General features: G+C 43.3%; 1 protein-coding gene and 1 pseudogene across 1 annotated transcript; both read left to right on the top strand.

Moving 5' to 3' along the window:
* Window positions 1-5,995: 5,995 nt before the first annotated feature.
* Window positions 5,996-7,391, top strand: LOC145983264 (large subunit ribosomal RNA; annotated as a pseudogene).
* Window positions 7,392-8,747: 1,356 nt separating this feature from the next.
* On the top strand, window positions 8,748-12,056 carry LOC145983263 (uncharacterized). Its single transcript, XM_083116423.1, has one exon. The coding sequence runs from the start codon at window positions 8,748-8,750 to the stop codon at window positions 12,054-12,056; it is 3,309 nt and encodes a 1,102-aa protein (XP_082972549.1).
* The last annotated feature ends 7,918 nt before the right edge of the window (window positions 12,057-19,974 follow it).

The following is a 19,974-nucleotide window of genomic DNA, read 5'->3' as shown; positions in this document are numbered from 1 at the left end:
GATCTGAGTATGTAGTTTTTGACCTTATCTGGAACCTCATTTCTGAAAATTTGAAAATTCCTTAAAAATTCGTCCAAAATCTTGATGTCTCCAATCTCTTGTTTTGTACGTTTTTTCCACGTGTCTTGACATCCAATGTATCCCTGCAAAGTTTGGTGAAGATCTGAGTATGTAGTTTTTGACCTTATCTGGAACCTCCTATCTGAAAATTTGAAAATTCTTAAAAAATTCGTCCAAAATCTTGATGTCTCCAATCTCTTGTTTTGTACGTTTTTTCCACGTGTCTTCACATCCAATGTATCCCTGCAAAGTTTGGTGAAGATCTGAGTATGTAGTTTTTGACCTTATATGGAACCTCCTATCTGAAAATTTGAAAATTCTTAAAAAATTCGTCCAAAATCTTGATGTCACCAATCCTATGTTTTGTATGTTTTTTCCACGTGTCTTGACATCCAATGTATCCATGCAAAGTTTGGTGAAGATCTGAGTATGTCGTTTTTGACCTTATCTGGAACCTCCCATCTGAAAATTTGAAAATTCTTAAAAAATTCGTCCAAAATCTTGATGTCTCCAATCTCTTGTTTTGTACGTTTTTTCCACGTGTCTTGACATCCAATGTATCCCTGCAAAGTTTGGTGAAGATCTGAGTATGTAGTTTTTGACCTTATCTGGAACCTCCCATCTGAAAATTTGAAAATTCCTAAAAAATCCGTCCAAAATCTTGATGACACCAATCTCTTGTTTTGTACGTTTTTTCCACGTGTCTTGACATTCAATGTATCCCTGCAAAGTTTGGTGAAGATCTGAGTATGTAGTTTTTGACCTTATATGGAACCTCCTTTCTGAAAATTTGAAAATTCTTAAAAAATTCGTCCAAAATCTTGATGTCTCCAATCTCTTGTTTTGTACGTTTTTTCCACGTGTCTTGACATCCAATGTATCCCTGCAAAGTTTGGTGAAGATCTGAGTATGTAGTTTTTGACCTTATATGGAACCTTATATCTGAAAATTTGAAAATTTTGAAAAAATTCGTCCAAAATCTTGATGTCTCCAATCTCTTGTTTTGTACGTTTTTTCCACGTGTCTTGACATCCAATGTATCCCTGCAATGTTTGGTGAAGATCTGAGTATGTAGTTTTTGACCTTATATGGAACCTCCTTTCTAAAAATTTGAAAATTCTAAAAAAATTCGTCCAAAATCTTGATGTCCCCAATCTCTTGTTTCGTACGTTTTTTCCACGTGTCTTGACATGCAAAGTATCCCTGCAACGTTTGGTGAAGATCTGAGTATGTCGTTTTTGACCTTATCTGGAACCTCCCATCTGAAAATTTGAAAATTCTTAAAAAATTCGTCCAAAATCTTGATGTCTCCAATCTCTTGTTTTGTACGTTTTTTCCACGTGTCTTGACATCCAATGTATCCCTGCAAAGTTTGGTGAAGATCTGAGTATGTAGTTTTTGACCTTATATGGAACCTCCTTTCTGAAAATTTGAAAATTCTTAAAAAATTCGTCCAAAATCTTGATGTCCCCAATCTCTTGTTTTGTACGTTTTTTCCACGTGTCTTGACATGCAAAGTATCCCTGCAACGTTTGGTGAAGATCTGAGTATGTAGTTTTTGACCTTATATGGAACATACTATCTGAAAATTTGAAAATTCTTAAAAAATTCGTCCAAAATCTTCATGTCTCCAATCTCTTGTTTTGTACGTTTTTTCCACGTGTCTTGACATCCAATGTATCCCTGCAAAGTCTGGTGAAGATCTGAGTATGTAGTTTTTGACCTTATATGGAACATCCTATCTGAAAATTTGAAAATTGTTAAAAAATTCGTCCAAAATCTTGATGTCTCCAATCTCTTGTTTTGTACGTTTTTCCCACGTGTCTTGACATCCAATGTATCCCTGCAAAGTTTGGTGAAGATCTGAGTATGTAGTTTTTGACCTTATCTGGAACCTCATTTCTGAAAATTTGAAAATTCCTCAAAAATTCGTCCAAAATCTTGATGTCTCCAATCTCTTGTTTTGTACGTTTTTTCCACGTGTCTTGACATCCAATGTATCCCTGCAAAGTTTGGTGAAGATCTGAGTATGTAGTTTTTGACCTTATCTGGAACCTCCTATCTGAAAATTTGAAAATTCTTAAAAAATTCATCCAAAATCTTGATGTCTCCAATCTCTTGTTTTGTACGTTTTTTCCACGTGTCTTCACATCCAATGTATCCCTGCAAAGTTTGGTGAAGATCTGAGTATGTCGATTTTGACCTTATCTGGAACATCCTTTCTGAAAATTTGAAAATTCTTAAAAAATTCGTCCAAAATCTTGATGTCTCCAATATCTTGTTATGTACGTTTTTTCCACGTGCCTTGACATCCAATGTATCCCTGCATAGTTTGGTGAAGATCTGAGTATGTAGTTTTTGACCTTATATGGAACCTCCCTTCTGAAAATTTGAAAATTCCTAAAAAATCAGTCCAAAATCTTGATGACCCCAATCTCTTGTTTTGTACGTTTTTTCCACGTGTCTTGACATCCAATGTATCCCTGCAATGTTTGGTGAAGATCTGAGTATGTAGTTTTTGACCTTATCTGGAACATCCTATCTGAAAATTTGAAAATTCTTAAAAAATTCGTCCAAAATCTTGATGTCTCCAATCTCTTGTTTTGTACGTTTTTTCCACGTGTCTTGACATGCAGAGTATCCCTGCAAAGTTTAGTGAAGATCTGAGTATGTCGTTTTTGACCTTATCTGGAACTTCCCATCTGAAAATTTGAAAATTCTTAAAAAATTCGTCCAAAATCTTGATGTCTCCAATCTCTTGTTTTGTACGTTTTTTCCACGTGTCTTGACATGCAAAGTATCCCTGCAAAGTTTGTTGAAGATCTGAGTATGTAGTTTTTGACCCTATCTGGAACCTACTATCTGAAAATTTGAAAATTCTTAAAAAATTCGTCCAAAATCTTGATGTCTCCAATCTCTTGTTTTGTACGTTTTTTCCACGTGTCTTGACATCCAATGTATCCCTGCAAAGTTTGGTGAAGATCTGAGTATGTCGGTTTTGACCTTATCTGGATCATCCTTTCTGAAAATTAGAAAATTCTTAAAAAATTCGTCCAAAATCTTGATGTCTCCAATCTCTTGTTTTGTACGTTTTTTCCACGTGTCTTGACATCCAACGTATCCCTGCAAATTTTGGTGAAGATCTGAGTATGTAGTTTTTGACCTTATCTGGAACCTCCCATCTGAAAATTTGAAAATTCTTAAAAAATTTGTCGAAAATCTTGATGTCTCCAATCTCTTGTTTCGTACGTTTTTTCCACGTGTCTTGACATGCAGAGTATCCCTGCAAAGTTTGGTGAAGATCTGAGTATGTCGTTTTTGACGTTATCTGGAACCTCCCATCTGAAAATTTGAAAATTCTTAAAAAATTCGTCGAAAATCTTGATGTCTCCAATCTCTTGTTTTGTACGTTTTTTCCACGTGTCTTGACATGCAAAGTATCCCTGAAAAGTTTGGTGGAGATCTGAGTATGTCGTTTTTGACCTTATCTGGAACATCTTTTCTGAAAATTTGAAAATTCTTAAAAAATTCGTCCAAAATCTTGATGTCTCCAATCTCTTGTTTTGTACGTTTTTTCCACGTGTCTTGACATCCAATGTATCCCTGCAAAGTTTGGTGAAGATCTGAGTATGTAGTTTTTGACCTTATCTGGAACCTCCTATCTGAAAATTTGAAAATTCTTAAAAAATTCGTCCAAAATCTTGATGTCTCCAATCTCTTGTTTTGTACGTTTTTTCCACGTGTCTTCACATCCAATGTATCCCTGCAAAGTTTGGTGAAGATCTGAGTATGTCGTTTTTGACCTTATCTGGAACATCCTTTCTGAAAATTTGAAAATTCTTAAAAAATTCGTCCAAAATTTTGATGTCTCCAATATCTTGTTATGTACGTTTTTTCCACGTGTCTTGACATCCAATGTATCCCTGAGAAGTTTGGTGAAGATCTGAGTATGTAGTTTTTGACCTTATATGGAACCTCCCATCTGAAAATTTGAAAATTCCTAAAAAATCCGTCCAAAATCTTGATGACCCCAATCTCTTATTTTGTACGTTTTTTCCACGTGTCTTGACATCCAATGTATCCCTGCAAAGTTTGGTGAAGATCTGAGTATGTAGTTTTTGACCTTATCTGGAACCTCCTATCTGAAAATTTGAAAATTCTTAAAAAATTCGTCCAAAATCTTGATGTCTCCAATCTCTTGTTTTGTACGTTTTTTCCACGTGTCTTGACATCCAATGTATCCCTGCAAAGTTTGGTGAAGATCTGAGTATGTCGGTTTTGACCTTATCTGGAACATCCTTTCTGAAAATTTGAAAATTCTTAAAAAATTCTTCGAAAATCTTGATGTCTCCAATCTCTTGTTTTGTACGTTTTTTCCACGTGTCTTGACATGCAGAGTATCCCTGCAAAGTTTGGTGAAGATCTGAGTATGTCGTTTTTGACCTTATCTGGAAACTCCCATCTGAAAATTTGAAAATTCTTAAAAAATTCGTCCAAAATCTTGATGTCTCCAATCTCTTGTTTTGTACGTTTTTTCCACGTGTCTTGACATGCAAAGTATCCCTGCAAAGTTTGGTGAAGATCTGAGTATGTAGTTTTTGACCCTATATGGAACCTCCTATCTGAAAATTTGAAAATTCTTAAAAAATTCGTCCAAAATCTTGATGTCTCCAATCTCTTGTTTTGTACGTTTTTTCCACGTGTCTTGACATCCAATGTATCCCTGCAAAGTTTGGTGAAGATCTGAGTATGTCGGTTTTGACCTTATCTGGATCATCCTTTCTGAAAATTAGAAAATTCTTAAAAAATTCGTCCAAAATCTTGATGTCTCCAATCTCTTGTTTTGTACGTTTTTTCCACGTGTCTTGACATCCAACGTATCCCTGCAAAGTTTGGTGAAGATCTGAGTATGTAGTTTTTGACCTTATCTGGAACCTCCCATCTGAAAATTTGAAAATTCTTAATAAATTCGTCGAAAATCTTGATGTCTCCAATCTCTTGTTTCGTACGTTTTTTCCACGTGTCTTGACATGCAGAGTATCCCTGCAAAGTTTGGTGAAGATCTGAGTATGTCGTTTTTGACGTTATCTGGAACCTCCCATCTGAAAATTTGAAAATTCTTAAAAAATTCGTCGAAAATCTTGATGTCTCCAATCTCTTGTTTTGTACGTTTTTTCCACGTGTCTTGACATGCAAAGTATCCCTGAAAAGTTTGGTGGAGATCTGAGTATGTCGTTTTTGACCTTATCTGGAACATCTTTTCTGAAAATTTGAAAATTCTTAAAAAATTCGTCCAAAATCTTGATGTCTCCAATCTCTTGTTTTGTACGTTTTTTCCACGTGTCTTGACATCCAATGTATCCCTGCAATGTTTGGTGAAGATCTGAGTATGAAGTTTTTGACTTTATATGGAACCTCCTATCTGAAAATTTGAAGGTTCTTAAAAAATTTGACCAAAATCTTGATATCCCCAATCCTATGTTTTGTATGTTTTTCCACGTGTCTTGACATCCAACGTATCCCTGCAAAGTTTGGTGAAGATCTGAGTATGTAGTTTTTGACCTTATCTGGAACCTCCCATCTGAAAATTTGAAAATTCTTAAAAAATTCGTCGAAAATCTTGATGTCTCCAATCTCTTGTTTTGTACGTTTTTTCCACGTGTCTTGACATGCAAAGTATCCCTGCAACGTTTGGTGAAGATCTGAGTATGTAGTTTTTGATCTTATCTGGAACCTCCTATCTGAAAATTTGAAAATTCTTAAAAAATTCGTCGAAAATCTTGACGGAAGGCGTAGAGGTCGCAGCAATGTGGCGTGCCTGGCAGTGTCCCCCCGTCTCCCCGGTCGTCCGGGGGGGTTCGCGGGGGGCGTACTGTGAGCCCCTGGCCCGTGCGGTGTTCAACGAGTGGCCCATCCGACCCGTCTTGAAACACGGACCAAGGAGTCTAGCGCGTGGGCGAGTCTAAGGGAATCACTAAACCCGAAGGCGCAGTCAAAGCGACTGGGACCATCGAGGTGACCCGGAGTCGCTCAACGAAGGGCCCTCGCGCAGTCCCGGGGCGATCCCCCACCTCCGGGTGCGGGGATCGTACCTAAGAGCCCACTCGCTGGGACCCGAAAGATGGTGAACTATGCTCGGCCAGGACGAATCCAGGGGAAACCCTGGTGGAAGTCCGAACCGCCTCTGACGTGCAAATCGACCGTCTGAGCTAAGCATAGTGGCGAAAGGCCAATCGAACCGTCTAGTAGCTGGTTCCCTCCGAAGTGTCCCTCAGGACAGCTGGCGCTCGCAAGGGGGGTCCATCCCGGTAAAGCGAATGACCGGGGGCCTCGGGGCCGAAACGGCCTCGACCCACTCTCAAACTCTGAACGGGATGGAGGTCCCGCTTGCCCCTAGGGCGAAGCGGGGCCTTCTTTTCAGGACCCGAGTGCTCAGTGGGCCGCTCCTGGTAAGCAGGACTGGCGCTGTGGGATGAACCAAACGCCGGGTTAAGGTGCCTGAATCGACGCTGCTCAAACCATGAAAGGCGTCGGTTGCTCAAGACAGCAGGGCGGTGGCCATGGAAGTCGGCATCCGCTAAGGAGTGTGTAACGACTCACCTGCCGAAGCAACCGGCCCTGAAAATGGATGGCAATCGAGCGTCGTGCCTATACCCGGCCGCCGCCGCAATGCTCCATGCATAGGCAACTATGTAAGAATGACGCGGCGGTGAGTAGGAGGGCGCGGCGGTGAGCGTGGAAGGGTCTGGGCGCGAGCCTGCCTGGAGCCGCCGTCGTTGCAAATCTTGGTGGTAGTAGCAAATAATCTGATGAGACCTCGCTGAGGTCAGACGTGGAGAAGGGTTCCGCCTCAACAGCAGTTGCAGGCGGGTGAGCCGGTCCTTAGACCGCGGAGAACTCCCACCGATGCGTCGGGTCAGTTTCGCGACTGTCACCGCACCTTCGGGTGTAGTGGTTAGCGCGACGCGCCGGCGTCTCGGCCGCGATCGAAAGGGAAGTGGGGTATCCAGCCCTCCGCCGCGTCTCGGGACCGGGAGTGCGTCGCGGGTTCCCTCGAAGTCCGTAAGTCCAGGTAACTGGTGGCACCAGGAGAATCCGTCGGGTCCCGGGGGCAGAGTTGTCTGTTCTGTCAGAGCGATCCCCTACGCTCCCCGGAATCTTCCCAGAAGGAGAAGGGGACACTGGGGAAAGCTAAGAGAACCGTAGTTGGGTGCGGTTTCCCCGGGTGCCCGTCGGACCTTGAAAATCTTGGTGGGAACAGCGCAGCAGAGTCCCGAGGCCTGGCCGTACCCGAATCCGCATCTGGCCTCCGAGGTAAAGAGCCTCTTGACGATAGACTAATGTGGGTAAGGGAAGTCGGCAATCTGGATCCGTACCTTCGGAACAAGGATTGGCTCTGAGGACCGGGGCCGGTCGGGGCCCGGGGGGCCACCGCGGGTTCGGTCCGGCGTGGGTCTTCGCGAGGGGCGGGCAGTTCCTGCTCGTCCCGAGTGTGGACCGCGCGTCGGACTTCCGCGAGCGTCCCTGGGCTCTCTGAGGGGAACGCACCGAACCCCTTGCCCCCCTCGGGGGCGCCGGGGGGAACGTGCCTCCCCTCGAGTCGGCCGCCGACGAACGGTCGACTCAGAACCGGCACGGACCAGGGGAATCCGACTGTTTAATTAAAACAAAGCATCCCGACAGCCCGAGAGGGTGTTGACGGGATGTGATTTCTGCCCAGTGCTCTGAATGTCGCGCTGAAGAAATTCAGGGAAGCGCGGGTAAACGGCGGGAGTAACTATGACTCTCTTAAGGGAGCTAAGTGCCTGGCACTACGAGGGTAGAGGTGAAACTCGTCGATCCTTGCACCCAGGTACTACGGGGCGAGGGATGGTACTCGTTGACCCCCGCATGAAGGTTCCCTTAAGAACCCTGCCTCAGGGTACAGAGCGGGTCACAGGTGGCGGATAGTGATACAGTTGCAGATATGTGAGCTAGTGGTGTACACCACCCCGGACCAGAGGCTAGGGGAGGAAACCCCGACAACCCGCTGCCTTGCGGGCGGGTTTTGACCCAAAGGCTAAGGGAGAAAACCCTGACAGAAAACCCTACTCCCAGAACAGCGAAGGGGGTAGGTGAAGCCGCACTCTCGCTTTGTCATGGGGGGATGTTGAGTCCAGAATGCCTAGTACTGTTCAAAACCTCATCCATAAGGCTGGGGCTGGATGAGGAGACCTGCCCAGGGGGGACTGGTGACAGGAAACCCTTAGGGAACGAGCCAAGCGGAGATAGAGGCAGTGGTGGGAGAGAGAAGGACTAGGAAGCATGGCAAGTTCATTGAACGGGGTCCACAACACTGAAGACTCGGTGGTGCCGACCCTCGGCCTGATTAAGCTGGGGGTACTTGGCGTAACTGTGGCTAAGCCTGGGGAGTAGGTGGAGTAGGGCGATTTACCCTATACTCCGGGGATCCGGGTCTTTGATCAGGAAAGGCAGGATGGACAAAAGTGAAACCTATGATGAGTGATAGGGCGAAGGGACTTCTGGGAGCGAAAGCTCCTGGAAAACCAAGTAACGAATGCGGAGACCAGGCAGCCCTTGATGTCGGCCGGCGACATTGGTGGGTATCGTTACAGAAAGCCGGAACCGGGCCTGTAGGTTGGCCGCGGTGAACCGAGCCGACCTTCAAACAACCTCCTGACTCTATTATGGCCACGACTAAAAGTACTAAGTATAATGCGTCTGAAGCCAGTCAGCGAGTTGAGGTTGGAGGAGGAGAGAGCAGGAGAGAGGTGAGAGATGGAGAGAGGAAAACGGGGAGGAGGAGTGAAGAGAAGGTGAGGATAGTGTACCCATTCGAAAGAGTGGACGGGGTGTACACTTGCCACACACATTTCCACCTGGTATTCACGTCGCAGAAGGGTGTAGCGAAGCATTATCGCGAGCTGCATCTGACGGACGTGATATACCAGTGTCGGAAGTGTGGCAAAGAGAAGGATGGGCTTCATGCGATGGAGACCCATGCCCCGAAATGTCGGCAGCCCGACATGCCAGTGGTAGAAAGTGGACCAGTGACGCCCGCAGTAATAGCCTGCCAAGTCGTTACCGATGGGAAACCATGCGGGAGGACATTCCAGAAGCAGGTGGGCCTAAGTCAGCATCAACGCAAGGCGCATCCTGACGCTTGGAACGAGGTCAAGATCTCACAAGAAAAGGTTCCAAGACCTGGTCCAGCCAGGAGTAAAGTGTGGTCAGTGGAGGACACACATACCTTCCTGGAAATCGAGAGGAGGGATCTCGATGCGGAGGGTAGACGGCGGGAATTAACAGCTGCGTTCCCAACAAAAACACTCAGGCAAATCCGGGACAAGAGGAGACACCTTGCCCAGCAGGGACTCCTTACAGCACCGGATAAACCTAGGCCCGAGCCGTCCGATACCCCCACCGCCTGCAGAGGCGAGGACCAGAGCCAGGCTCTGGTACATCCAGAACAGGAAGTAAGAGGCCCAGCGGAACTGAGAGAACTCGGGGGCTCTAAGGAATCGGCAACAGCGGGGGTAGAGGTGAAACTCGTGGATCCCCGCTGCCCCGAAAGCAAAGAGGGGAGAGGTGACACTCGTCGATCCTTGCCAGAAAGAGCCCCAGAGGCCACCAAAACCACAATGGCAGTCAGACTGGTCGAACCGGATGAGACAAGCTCGGATTCAACGGAGGAGCTCGAGGAAGCCAGGCACCCGGCAGCAGTGGGGGGAGAGGTGAAACTCATTGATCCCTACTGCCCCGGGAGGAGAGACGAAAGGGAAGGCTCCCTTGAGAACCCGTACTCTCAGGAGACCGAACCGGAGGCGGCAACGCCAAACCCGGAGCCGAAGATGAAAGAGCACACGGAAGAACCATACGTTATCAATGTCCATCTTATGGTGGATAAATTGGTAGACGTGAACAGCCCAGAGGATCCTGGACCCACAAATATCCTAGCGGAACCATTTGTGGAGTACCTGGAAGGGATTCCTCCTAACCCGGAGTCACGCTTGCGCGAACTCGACAGGGGAATAAGGGAGCTGTTCGACCTAGGAAAGGAACGGGCAGGTGAGAAACTGGAAGAGATAGTGGACGTGCTCACCAGTGTGCTGAAGGCGGGGGTGGTGGCTAGCACTCCACCCCCAAGAACAGCAACACCAAAGAAGGGGCGAAGGAAGTCGAGGTGCAAGAGAGCTGACCAGCTCTACGCCAAAACTCAAGCAATCTTCAAAAAGTGTCCACAGAAGATTGCGGACTCCATCGTTCAGAACTCCAGTGAGTTTCTGGACGAACAGGATGTCAGACCTGGGAACAGGGAATTCGTCGAGTTCTACCAGGATCTGTGGAGTCAAGAAGGCTCCTTCACAGCCAACTTCAAAGAAAAAGGAATTGACGAGGAGAGTAGATTGGCAATGATGCTTCCGATTTCGGTGGACAGTGTCCGTAAAAGGCTAGCCAATCTCAAAGACAAGGCCGCAGGCCCCGACGGTCTCAGGAGGGTCCACCTGAGACAACTAGGGGTCACAACAACGCTCACCCACCTCTTCAACTATATCCTATATGCGGGCTCGGTTCCGAAGAGGTGGAAGCAGAACCGAACGATCTTCCTTCCCAAGATGGGAAAGGACAGATCCCAGGTTAAGAACTGGCGGCCCATCACGATAAGCTCAATCGTATGCCGGACCTTCACCGGCATTCTTGACGAGACCCTGCGACGCTTCATTAGTTTCACGACTGAGCAGAAGGGGTTTGTCAAGGGCGAGGGGTGCGCGGCGAACTGCTTTATCTTGGATAAAGCGATAAGCCACGCCAAAAAGCAAGCCCGAAGAACCCTCACCGGCTGCGCGGTGGACATAAGTAAAGCCTTTGACACCGTTCCACACGCAGCAATGATTGATGCTTTGACGAAGAAAGGTGTCAATCAACACCTGATATCCTTAATTGCAGATATGTACGACGGAATCTGCACAACAGTATACGGCGAATCCATCGAGCTGCGAAGAGGGATCAAGCAAGGGGACTGCTTGAGCCCATTCCTGTTCAACCTCGTAATGGATGAGCTAATTGAGGATATCAAAGGCGCCGGTGCTGGCTATGATCTGGGCAACCAGAAACTAGCAGCATCAGCATACGCCGACGATCTCGTGATTTTCACAAACAACGCTGCTGGAATGAACACCCAGCTTGCCCGAGTGAGTCAATTCCTTGACAAACTCGACATGGGCATCTCGACTGAGAAATGTGTGGCCTTTCAAATTGAAGGCACACACAAAACATGGGTTACTGGTTCCCCTCAGCTCACGCTGGGCGGTATGCCCATCAAGGTGGTGAAAACGGGAGAGGTCTTCAACTATCTCGGGTGCCAATACACTCTGGCACAAGGCCTCTCGAACAAATATCACCTGCGGGAGGTCAAGGAGATCCTGATCCGCGCCTCCAGGCTCAAGTTAAAGCCACACCAGAAGGCGAAACTTATCGGCACCAACATCCTGCCTAAATTCCAATATGCATGGGTGAATGTCGGGGTTTCAAAGAACTTCCTGGAATCCATTGACTTGGAAGTCAGGAGGTTCCACAAACGGGCCTTCAAGTTACCTGAATCCACCACCGATCAGTTATTGTACTGTAAAAAGCGCGATGGTGGTCTAGGCGTTCCGCGCCTGACCACCATCATTCAGCTGGGGATACTAGGAAATCTCTGTAGACTGAGAGACTCGCGGGACGAGGTGGTAACACACCTCTTCCAAGAGACAGGCATGGGCGCCAGAATCGAAGGCATTGCCAGAGTGACTGGCGTCCAAACACCTGTTACGCTGGACACCATTGCTGCGGCCAGAAAATTAATAACTGGTTCGGAGCCGGAGCGATGGAGCCAGCAGCCACTACATGGCTTGGGAGTCAAGAACTTCTTCAACGACCCCATAGCCAACGCAGCTCTCGTCAATCAGGGACTACTAAAGCCCGGTCAGCTCAACGACTTATTGAGGCTTAGTTAACACGGTTGGACTCAACCATGTCCTCAAAAGCGCTAAGGTGGTGGAGTCCGATGAGTGCAGGAGATGCCATGCGGCGCCCGAGACCCTATGGCACGTAATAGGCGCCTGCACAGCATCAAAAGGACTGCGGATCAAGCGTCATGATGAACTGCGGGACATCATAGAGGCTTCCGCAAAAGGGTACACTGTGGCTAAAGAGCAAACCTTCTCCATACCTGCGACCAAGGAGCGTCTTAAGCCGGACCTCGTCCTAGTGAAGGATAACGTCGCGTACGTTACCGACATGACGGTCAGGTTCGAAACTGAGAATTCACTCAAGGAAGCGGGGAAGGAGAAGGTGGATAAATACAAGAAGTTGGACGAGGTGGTAGCGTCCACACTTCAGGCCGATCGGGTGATCCATACTCCCATAGTCCTGGGGTCAAGAGGAGCTCTACCTCCAATCACACGTGCTGCGCTAAGACAGCTGGGCATCAGCAGCAACGAGCTCCTCATGACGCTGAGCTTAACGGCAATCCGAACGTCTATCAAGATTGTCAATCAGCACTTGGACTACAAATAGACAACTACCAAAGGGTTCACGGGGGGAACCACGTGCCTGGCAACGACGAGGGAAGAGGTGAAACTTGTTGATCCTCGTCACCCAGGCTAAAGCGAGGGGAGACCTGAAAATCCGAGATCCCCGCAAACGGAAGAAGGTTCCCCCCCCAAAGGAGAGACGAGAGGAGAGGTGGTGTCGGTAACGAGGGAGATAGACACAATCATGCGCTCGGGGGAGCCAAGCGCCCGGATACCATAGGGGGAACTCGCAGATCCGCGCGCACTAGACAGAAATACAGAAATACATAAAGAAGGAGGGTAAAGGACGAAGAGAGTCACACAACTATCTATATTATACAAGAAATTCATATATAAAGAGTTATATCTATATACAACTTAACTTATTTTAATTTATTATTATTTATTTATTTATTTATTGGTCGTACTATTGTATGACCGGCAGAGGTGAGAGAAAGGTGGAGTAGGAGTTGGAAGATCAGTAAAAATCTTGAGTATTAAAGTACCTATGCTAACATAGGGAAGAGACGGGGCTAATGGGCTCAGTCAGAATAGCCAAATGCCTCGTCATCCAATTAGTGACGCGCATGAATGGATTAACGAGATTCCCTCTGTCCCTGTCTGGGGCGACTCGATACGTGGAGACGGTCTAAACTCGGCACGCACGCGTTACGGTAGTCCGAAACGCGTCCAAAAAGTGCGAATTTCGATCGGGAGTGGTCCGCCACTGTGCAAATACGGGTTTGTGAACGTGTCAACCACACTCTGTGAAAAGGTGACGAATTTTGATAAAGTGGTTCCTGAGATATCACAATTTCAAATTTCGGATGTGAAGTGAAGCGTGAGATTTCTCAAGAATCACGGAAAAAGTGCACGTCCCGGGGAAGTTTACCCCCCCTGGAGCCCCCCCAATCCGTTATACCTTGGAGACCGACTGGATTCGCTGCGGGAAGCTCCAAGCTACATTTTTAACCCCCGACCGACTCGAGGTGGTAAGTACTTTTTAGACAATAGCAGAAAAACCACCCCCATGCTATCCTTATGGCGTAAATGAATGCGAACAAATTAAGGTGAAAACAAGTACCGAAGTAATAGTGTTTATGAACCCTTATCACCTGAAACGATTTTAATCGACGCAGGAAGGATCAAGGAACACACTCAAATTTACGCCATCACGCTCCAGTAGTGTGTTTGGTGGGGGCATAAACCCAAGAAAGGAAGAGCTCCTCTCAAGCAGGTTTGGCTATACTTAAAACTAGCTCAACATGAGCATATGAGCTTTTTGATCAAGTGTGGAACTCTGTCTAGTCCAAGATTTTTGTAAAAATGCCTCTTCAGAAAGGAAGAGCCTCCTCAGATTGATTTGCTTATACTTATAAAAGTTGCATCAACCAGATTTTTGTTCATAAACTTGTCAAAAATTGATATTTTTTTGGCTATACCTGAAATTAAGCCAAAAACCCACCCACCCACACACACACACACACACACACACACACACACACACACACACACACACACACACCCACACACACACACACACACACACACATGTAATGCAAGAGCTCTTGCATCATGCTGTGCAACACCAGCAACAAATTATGATGCAAGAGCTATTGCATCATGCTGTGCAACAAATTATTAGCCATGTATTGTTTTTTAATTGCTTAATTATGATATAATATGATGATGTATTATATTCTGATTGGTTTATTGTTTCAGAAGTTTTAATCTGTGCTTGGGGTATATAAAGAGATTTTGCATTGCATATCAGCCAGTATTGTGAGAGAGCTTGAGAAGAACAGACGTGTTGTTACAGTGCTTGAGAAGAACAGACGTGTTGTTACAGTGTTTCTCATACTTACAGGCTTGTTTGTTTTAATTCATATTTCTGGTATATTGAACAATATTTTGCCTGATATCCAGCTTGTTTATTGTAATCCACTCATATTTAGGGTCAAGCTTATATCTATCCCAGCCTGTTATACAAAAATCAATACATAACAAGGCCATTGAGCTAGACATGCATGTCCGCGCAGGCATTTGCGGAAGGTCAGTTTAGATCAATATTTCCACTTGTGGGCCATTGGCCTTACAACCTGTCATAAGATAGGCATAGAGTTTTGATTTAAAACCCAAAAAATTATATAATAAAACCGAGGATAAAAATTAATAATAATATTAATAATATTAATATTAAGTATATACACTAAATATACAAATCACACAGCCGAACCTAACTGTTAAGTATAAAGCTTTGAATTGAAGCCCAGAATAAACAACAAGTAAAATGCCAAAACAAAAATATTGTAACCAATGCAATAAAAATATATTTAGCTCTAATTGGGCCAGACACCAAAAGATTTGTAACCCAGACAAATGCAGAACTCCCACAAAAACATGCCCCAAATGCCATATAAAATACAACATGCAATATTTCGCATATAAACATAAAGATACTTGCTCTGCACAGTCATCAACACAACCATCCACATCTGCTCTGAAAAGGAAGCACGAAGCACCTCTTAATGCCAGAGCAGCAAAGCAGCCACGCAATGCACCACCTATCCATAGCAGTTTTAATAGCCAATTAAGAGATTATCGGTTTGTATCAGAGCCAAGATGTGGCATTGAGAATTTTTTGAACAGTGTAAATCCTGATGTGCAGGCAATTCTAAATGCACAAAATGGCTCTTATAAGCTGTCCCTCAAATTGTATACTCAATATAAGAAACCAAATGGCACAAAATTTACACAGCCCCACATAACAGAAACTGTACCTGTATATTCAAATACAAATTCAGACACAATAATAAGCAGTTTGATGGATCAATTGAACATTAAACACTCTGAATTTGCTGCAAAAGAGTCTGGATGGACCCTATGCGGTTCATCACACAAATTATATGTTAATATTTCTGAATTCAGCTCATTACAAGGATCTACATATCTGCCATTACCTGATAATATTAAAAACAAAAGAGCCGTGGTCAATATTGAAAATACCGACCAGAAATGCTTTTTGTGGTGTATATTAGCTGCTTTGTATCCAGTTTCAAGGCATCCTGAGAGAATAAGTTATTACAAACAACATGAACATCAATTTGATGATGCAATGGAGGGTTTAGAATATCCAATGTCTGTTCAGAATATTGATAAATTTGAAAAAAGAGCCAGGCATATCAATGATAAACAATTATCTATTAACGTTTTTATTTGTTCCACTGGTCGTGACAATTGCTTGATAGAACCTCTCAGAATCAGTACACTTGATGATGAATCTGCTGTTCCAATTGATCTGCTCTTAATTGAAGGGGATGACACACACCATTACACTCTGATACATAATTTTGAAGCTTTGGTGAGAACACAACTAGACAAATATAAAAAAATATTTAAGTTGTGCAGAAGATGCTTAACTGTATTTGATGGTAGAAAAATGGTGAATGGGGTTCGTGAAGAGAGTGCAGAAATTGCAAAAAATAAGTTAATTGAGCATCTGAAATATTGTGGCAACCATAAACCTGTTCATATGGTGATGCCTAATCCAAGTGAAAAAGCAAAATTCAATAAGTTTGAAGCCTCGTTGGAACACCCAGCATATATTGTCTGTGATTTTGAATCAAATCTCAAACCTCTTGCATTTTGTAGCCCAGATCCTGAAGATTCTTCAATTACACCATACCAGCTACATGAACCTTCCAGTTTTTGTTATATAGTTATACGGGATGGTGTAGCTAGTGAGCCACACTTATACATGGGGCCAGATGCCATCAAAATATTTGCACATAGAATAGAAAATGAGTGCCGTGACATAGCATCTAAGATCTTATTAAAATCAGAGCCTATGTTGCCTTTAACAGAGAAACAGATTGAAGATTTCAACAAAGCAGAAAAATGCCCGGTATGTGAATCTGAATTTTCAGATACAAATATCAAGGTACATCACCATTCTCATACAGATGGAAAATTCTTAAGGGCCCTGTGTAATAGCTGTAATATTAAGATCAAGAGACCAAGATTTGTCCCCATATTTTGCCATGGAGCATCCAATTATGATTTCCATCATCTGATTAGATATGAGGGATTTGACAAGCAGAATTTAAATATTTTAGCTGAAAATGATGAGAAATATATTGCTATTAGCAAAATAATTAAAGTTAAAGATGTTCCTATTCACATAAGATTTCTTGATTCTTACAGAATTTTATCTGCTAGCCTGGCCACACTGGCCACTCAATTATCTGATGACCAATTCAAAATCACACGTGCATTGTTTCCAAATCAGGACCTGAAATTAATTAGGCGGAAGGGTGTATATCCATATGATTATGTTACAGATTTTTCTAAATTTGATGAATGTTCTCTGCCACCACAAGAAGAGTTTTACAGCAAAATCAGAGGATCTGGAATCACTGATGATGATTATCACCATGCCCAATTGATGTGGAACAATTTAAAATGCCAGACATTTGGTGATTATCACAAGGCATATTTAAAACTTGATGTGACCCTCTTAGCTGATGTAATGCAGGCATTCAGAAAATCTTCTATGCAAAATTATGGGTTGGACCCAGTGTATTTTTTCAGTGTTTCGGGCCTAGCATGGGCTGCAACGTTTTTCAACACCAAAAAGCAATTAGATCTGATCCAAGATCAAGATACGTATCTGTTTATGGAGAAAGGTATAAGAGGAGGGATGGTGCAATGTTCCCAGAGATATGCCAGAGCAAATAACAAATATATGTCTGATTATGATCCAGCACGGCCATCAAATTATATAGTGTATGTAGATGCAAACAGCCTCTATGGTCATGCCATGATGCAAAAATTGCCACATGCAGAGCTTGAATGGGTCGAAGATTTCAATATTGAAGATCTTAAGGATTTTGATGACAGTGACTATGGCCTCTTCTTAGAGGTTGATCTGACAATTCCTGATGATTTGCACAACAAATTTTCTGATCTGCCCCCAATTCCCGAGGTTCAGTGCTCACCTGGCTCTAAACAGAAGAAGCTCATGATGACTCTGGAGCCGAAACAAGGTTATGTCATATATTACAAAAACCTCCAGTTCCTGATGCATCATGGTGTTCAAGTGACCAAACTTGGCAAAGTTTTGAGGTTCAGGCACTCAAGATGGTTGAAGCCATACATTGATACAAACACAGAGCTTCGAACATCTGCAAAGAGCCAATTTGATAAGGCCTTATTTAAATTGATGGTCAATTCTGTGTATGGCAAAACAATAGAAAATGTCAGAAAACATACCGATGTTAAAATAATTACTGACCCCAGCCTGAGCAAAAAATTGGTTGCAAAGCCTAATTTCAATTACAGAAGAATTTATGATGAGCACATGGCACTTTTCAACATGAAAAAAACAAAGATTAAGTTTGATAAACCTATTTATGTAGGGGCTGTGATATTGGATTTGGCCAAATTACACATGTTAATATTGTATTATGATGTGTTGAAACCTTTTTATGGTGATAATGTAAAATTGATGTACATGGACACGGATAGTTTTATTCTTGATATTAAAACAGAAGATGTTTATCAAGATATGGCACAACCTGAATTATTTAAATATTTTGATACCAGTGAACATACAAAGATTCAACCCCACAACAAAAAAGTACCCGGCATGTTAAAAGATGAGACACTTGGTGATGTTATTGTGGAATTTGCTGGGTTAAGTGCCAAGATGTACAGTTTTGAGACATGTAGTGGTGCTGTTGCCAAAAAAGCCAAGGGCATTGGCAGAGTAACTGTTGAAAAAGAGCTTGAATTTGAAGATTATAAAAATTGCATCAAATCCCAAAATTTAATCAGAACATCAGAATGCAGAATTCAGAGTGTGGATCACTTATTGACTTCAAATGTTGTAAGAAAAGTGGCTCTGGACCCACATGATGATAAGAGATGCATTTTATCATGTGGCATACATACTCTACCGTGGGGTCATTGTGATTTGAAAAGTGGGAATCAATGCCCAATTACAGAGCATGATTTGAAATAAATAAACATGCCTATGAACTTATTTGGGTTCAAAAAACAAGGTATTATGGATCTGCCAACACCACAACCCTCTCCTGATATGCTGTCTAAACTGAGTGGCTTGTTAATTATTCATCTGAACAGCATACTTACAGATATTGATGATGAAACAGGCAAAATATTGTACATATTTAACAATAATTTAAATCATTACCAATTACCTGTAGGTGGGCAATTGCAATTTATTACAACCCCTGAGGGTGATGTTAAAATTTCAGTAGGGAGAAATATTTACAGAATTAAGCACTCAAACATGGTTTCTGGCACTGTTTATACTGTTTCTGCTGGTGACTGCTTATATATTGAGGTCCCGGGATCCTATGACAAGCTTATACCTTTTTTTATAGAATTAAGAATTAGATATTCAATAATAAATAACCGCTAAAACAAAAATGCCTAATGATATATTTGGCCATACAAGACATGAAGATCACAGTGATGAGATTCTGATGCTTGATGTCAGAGTCAAGAAATTAAGAAGCGATTTACAAGCTTTACAAACCACACTGAATGCCAGTCTTCAACTAGAAATTACAAATTTGCAATCACAATGCATGGACCCTCTTCTTAAAATTGATTCTGAACTCAAATTGTTGCTTCAGAAATATACTGATTTGGCCACATTAGATAATTTTCAAAGTTTGGAAGAAGCTGTAGCAGCTCTTCAAGCCAAATTTAAGACCCAGGCTAACAACTCTGAGCAATTGAAACAGCAATTAGAGGAGCAGATTAATAATGTCCAGACACAACTCCAAACAATTGTCAAAAGCATAAAATCACAAGAAGATTTTGATCTAGTGATTTCCACTCTAAAAGAACAGATTCAGTCACTCCAAATACCTAATCTGGACCCTCTGAACAATGCCATAGCCGAGGTTAAAGAAAAAATTGAGACACTTGAAAATTTTATGAACAATTTGCCATCTTCTGATGCTTTGAATGCAATAACTCGGAGTGTAGCAAATATTAAGCTGCAACTTGAAACATATGAAGATTTTGGAAAAATTCAAAGTTCCATAACCCATCTTGAAGGTACAATAGCAGCAGTGCAAAGTGATTTGGCAAATGTACTAGAATCCCGATTGCCTGGGATTGTAGATACACTTGTTAGTGTCCAGCAACAAATCACAAAGCTTGAAAACCTCAACACTGAATCTGAATTATCTCATTTTCATCATTTGATAGATGATATCCAAACAAAACTTGAAATTTTACAACATTCAACACCCTCTCAGGCAGATATAGCCCTGCTCCAAAATGCTATGCAAAATGTGGCTGATGCTTCTGAATTAAACAATGT

This window comes from Lepisma saccharinum, unplaced genomic scaffold (assembly GCF_977018435.1).
Source record: "Lepisma saccharinum unplaced genomic scaffold, izLepSacc3.1 HAP1_SCAFFOLD_708, whole genome shotgun sequence".
In the NCBI taxonomy this organism is placed as follows: domain Eukaryota; kingdom Metazoa; phylum Arthropoda; class Insecta; order Zygentoma; family Lepismatidae; genus Lepisma; species Lepisma saccharinum.
The sequence above is the reverse complement of the archived record's forward strand: the minus strand, read 5'-3'. Positions and strand labels throughout refer to the sequence as shown.

Excerpts from the sequence above, each read along its gene's own strand:
- LOC145983263 (XM_083116423.1), top strand. The coding sequence starts at position 8,748 with ATGGCCACGACTAAAAGTACTAAGTATAATGCGTCTGAAGCCAGTCAG.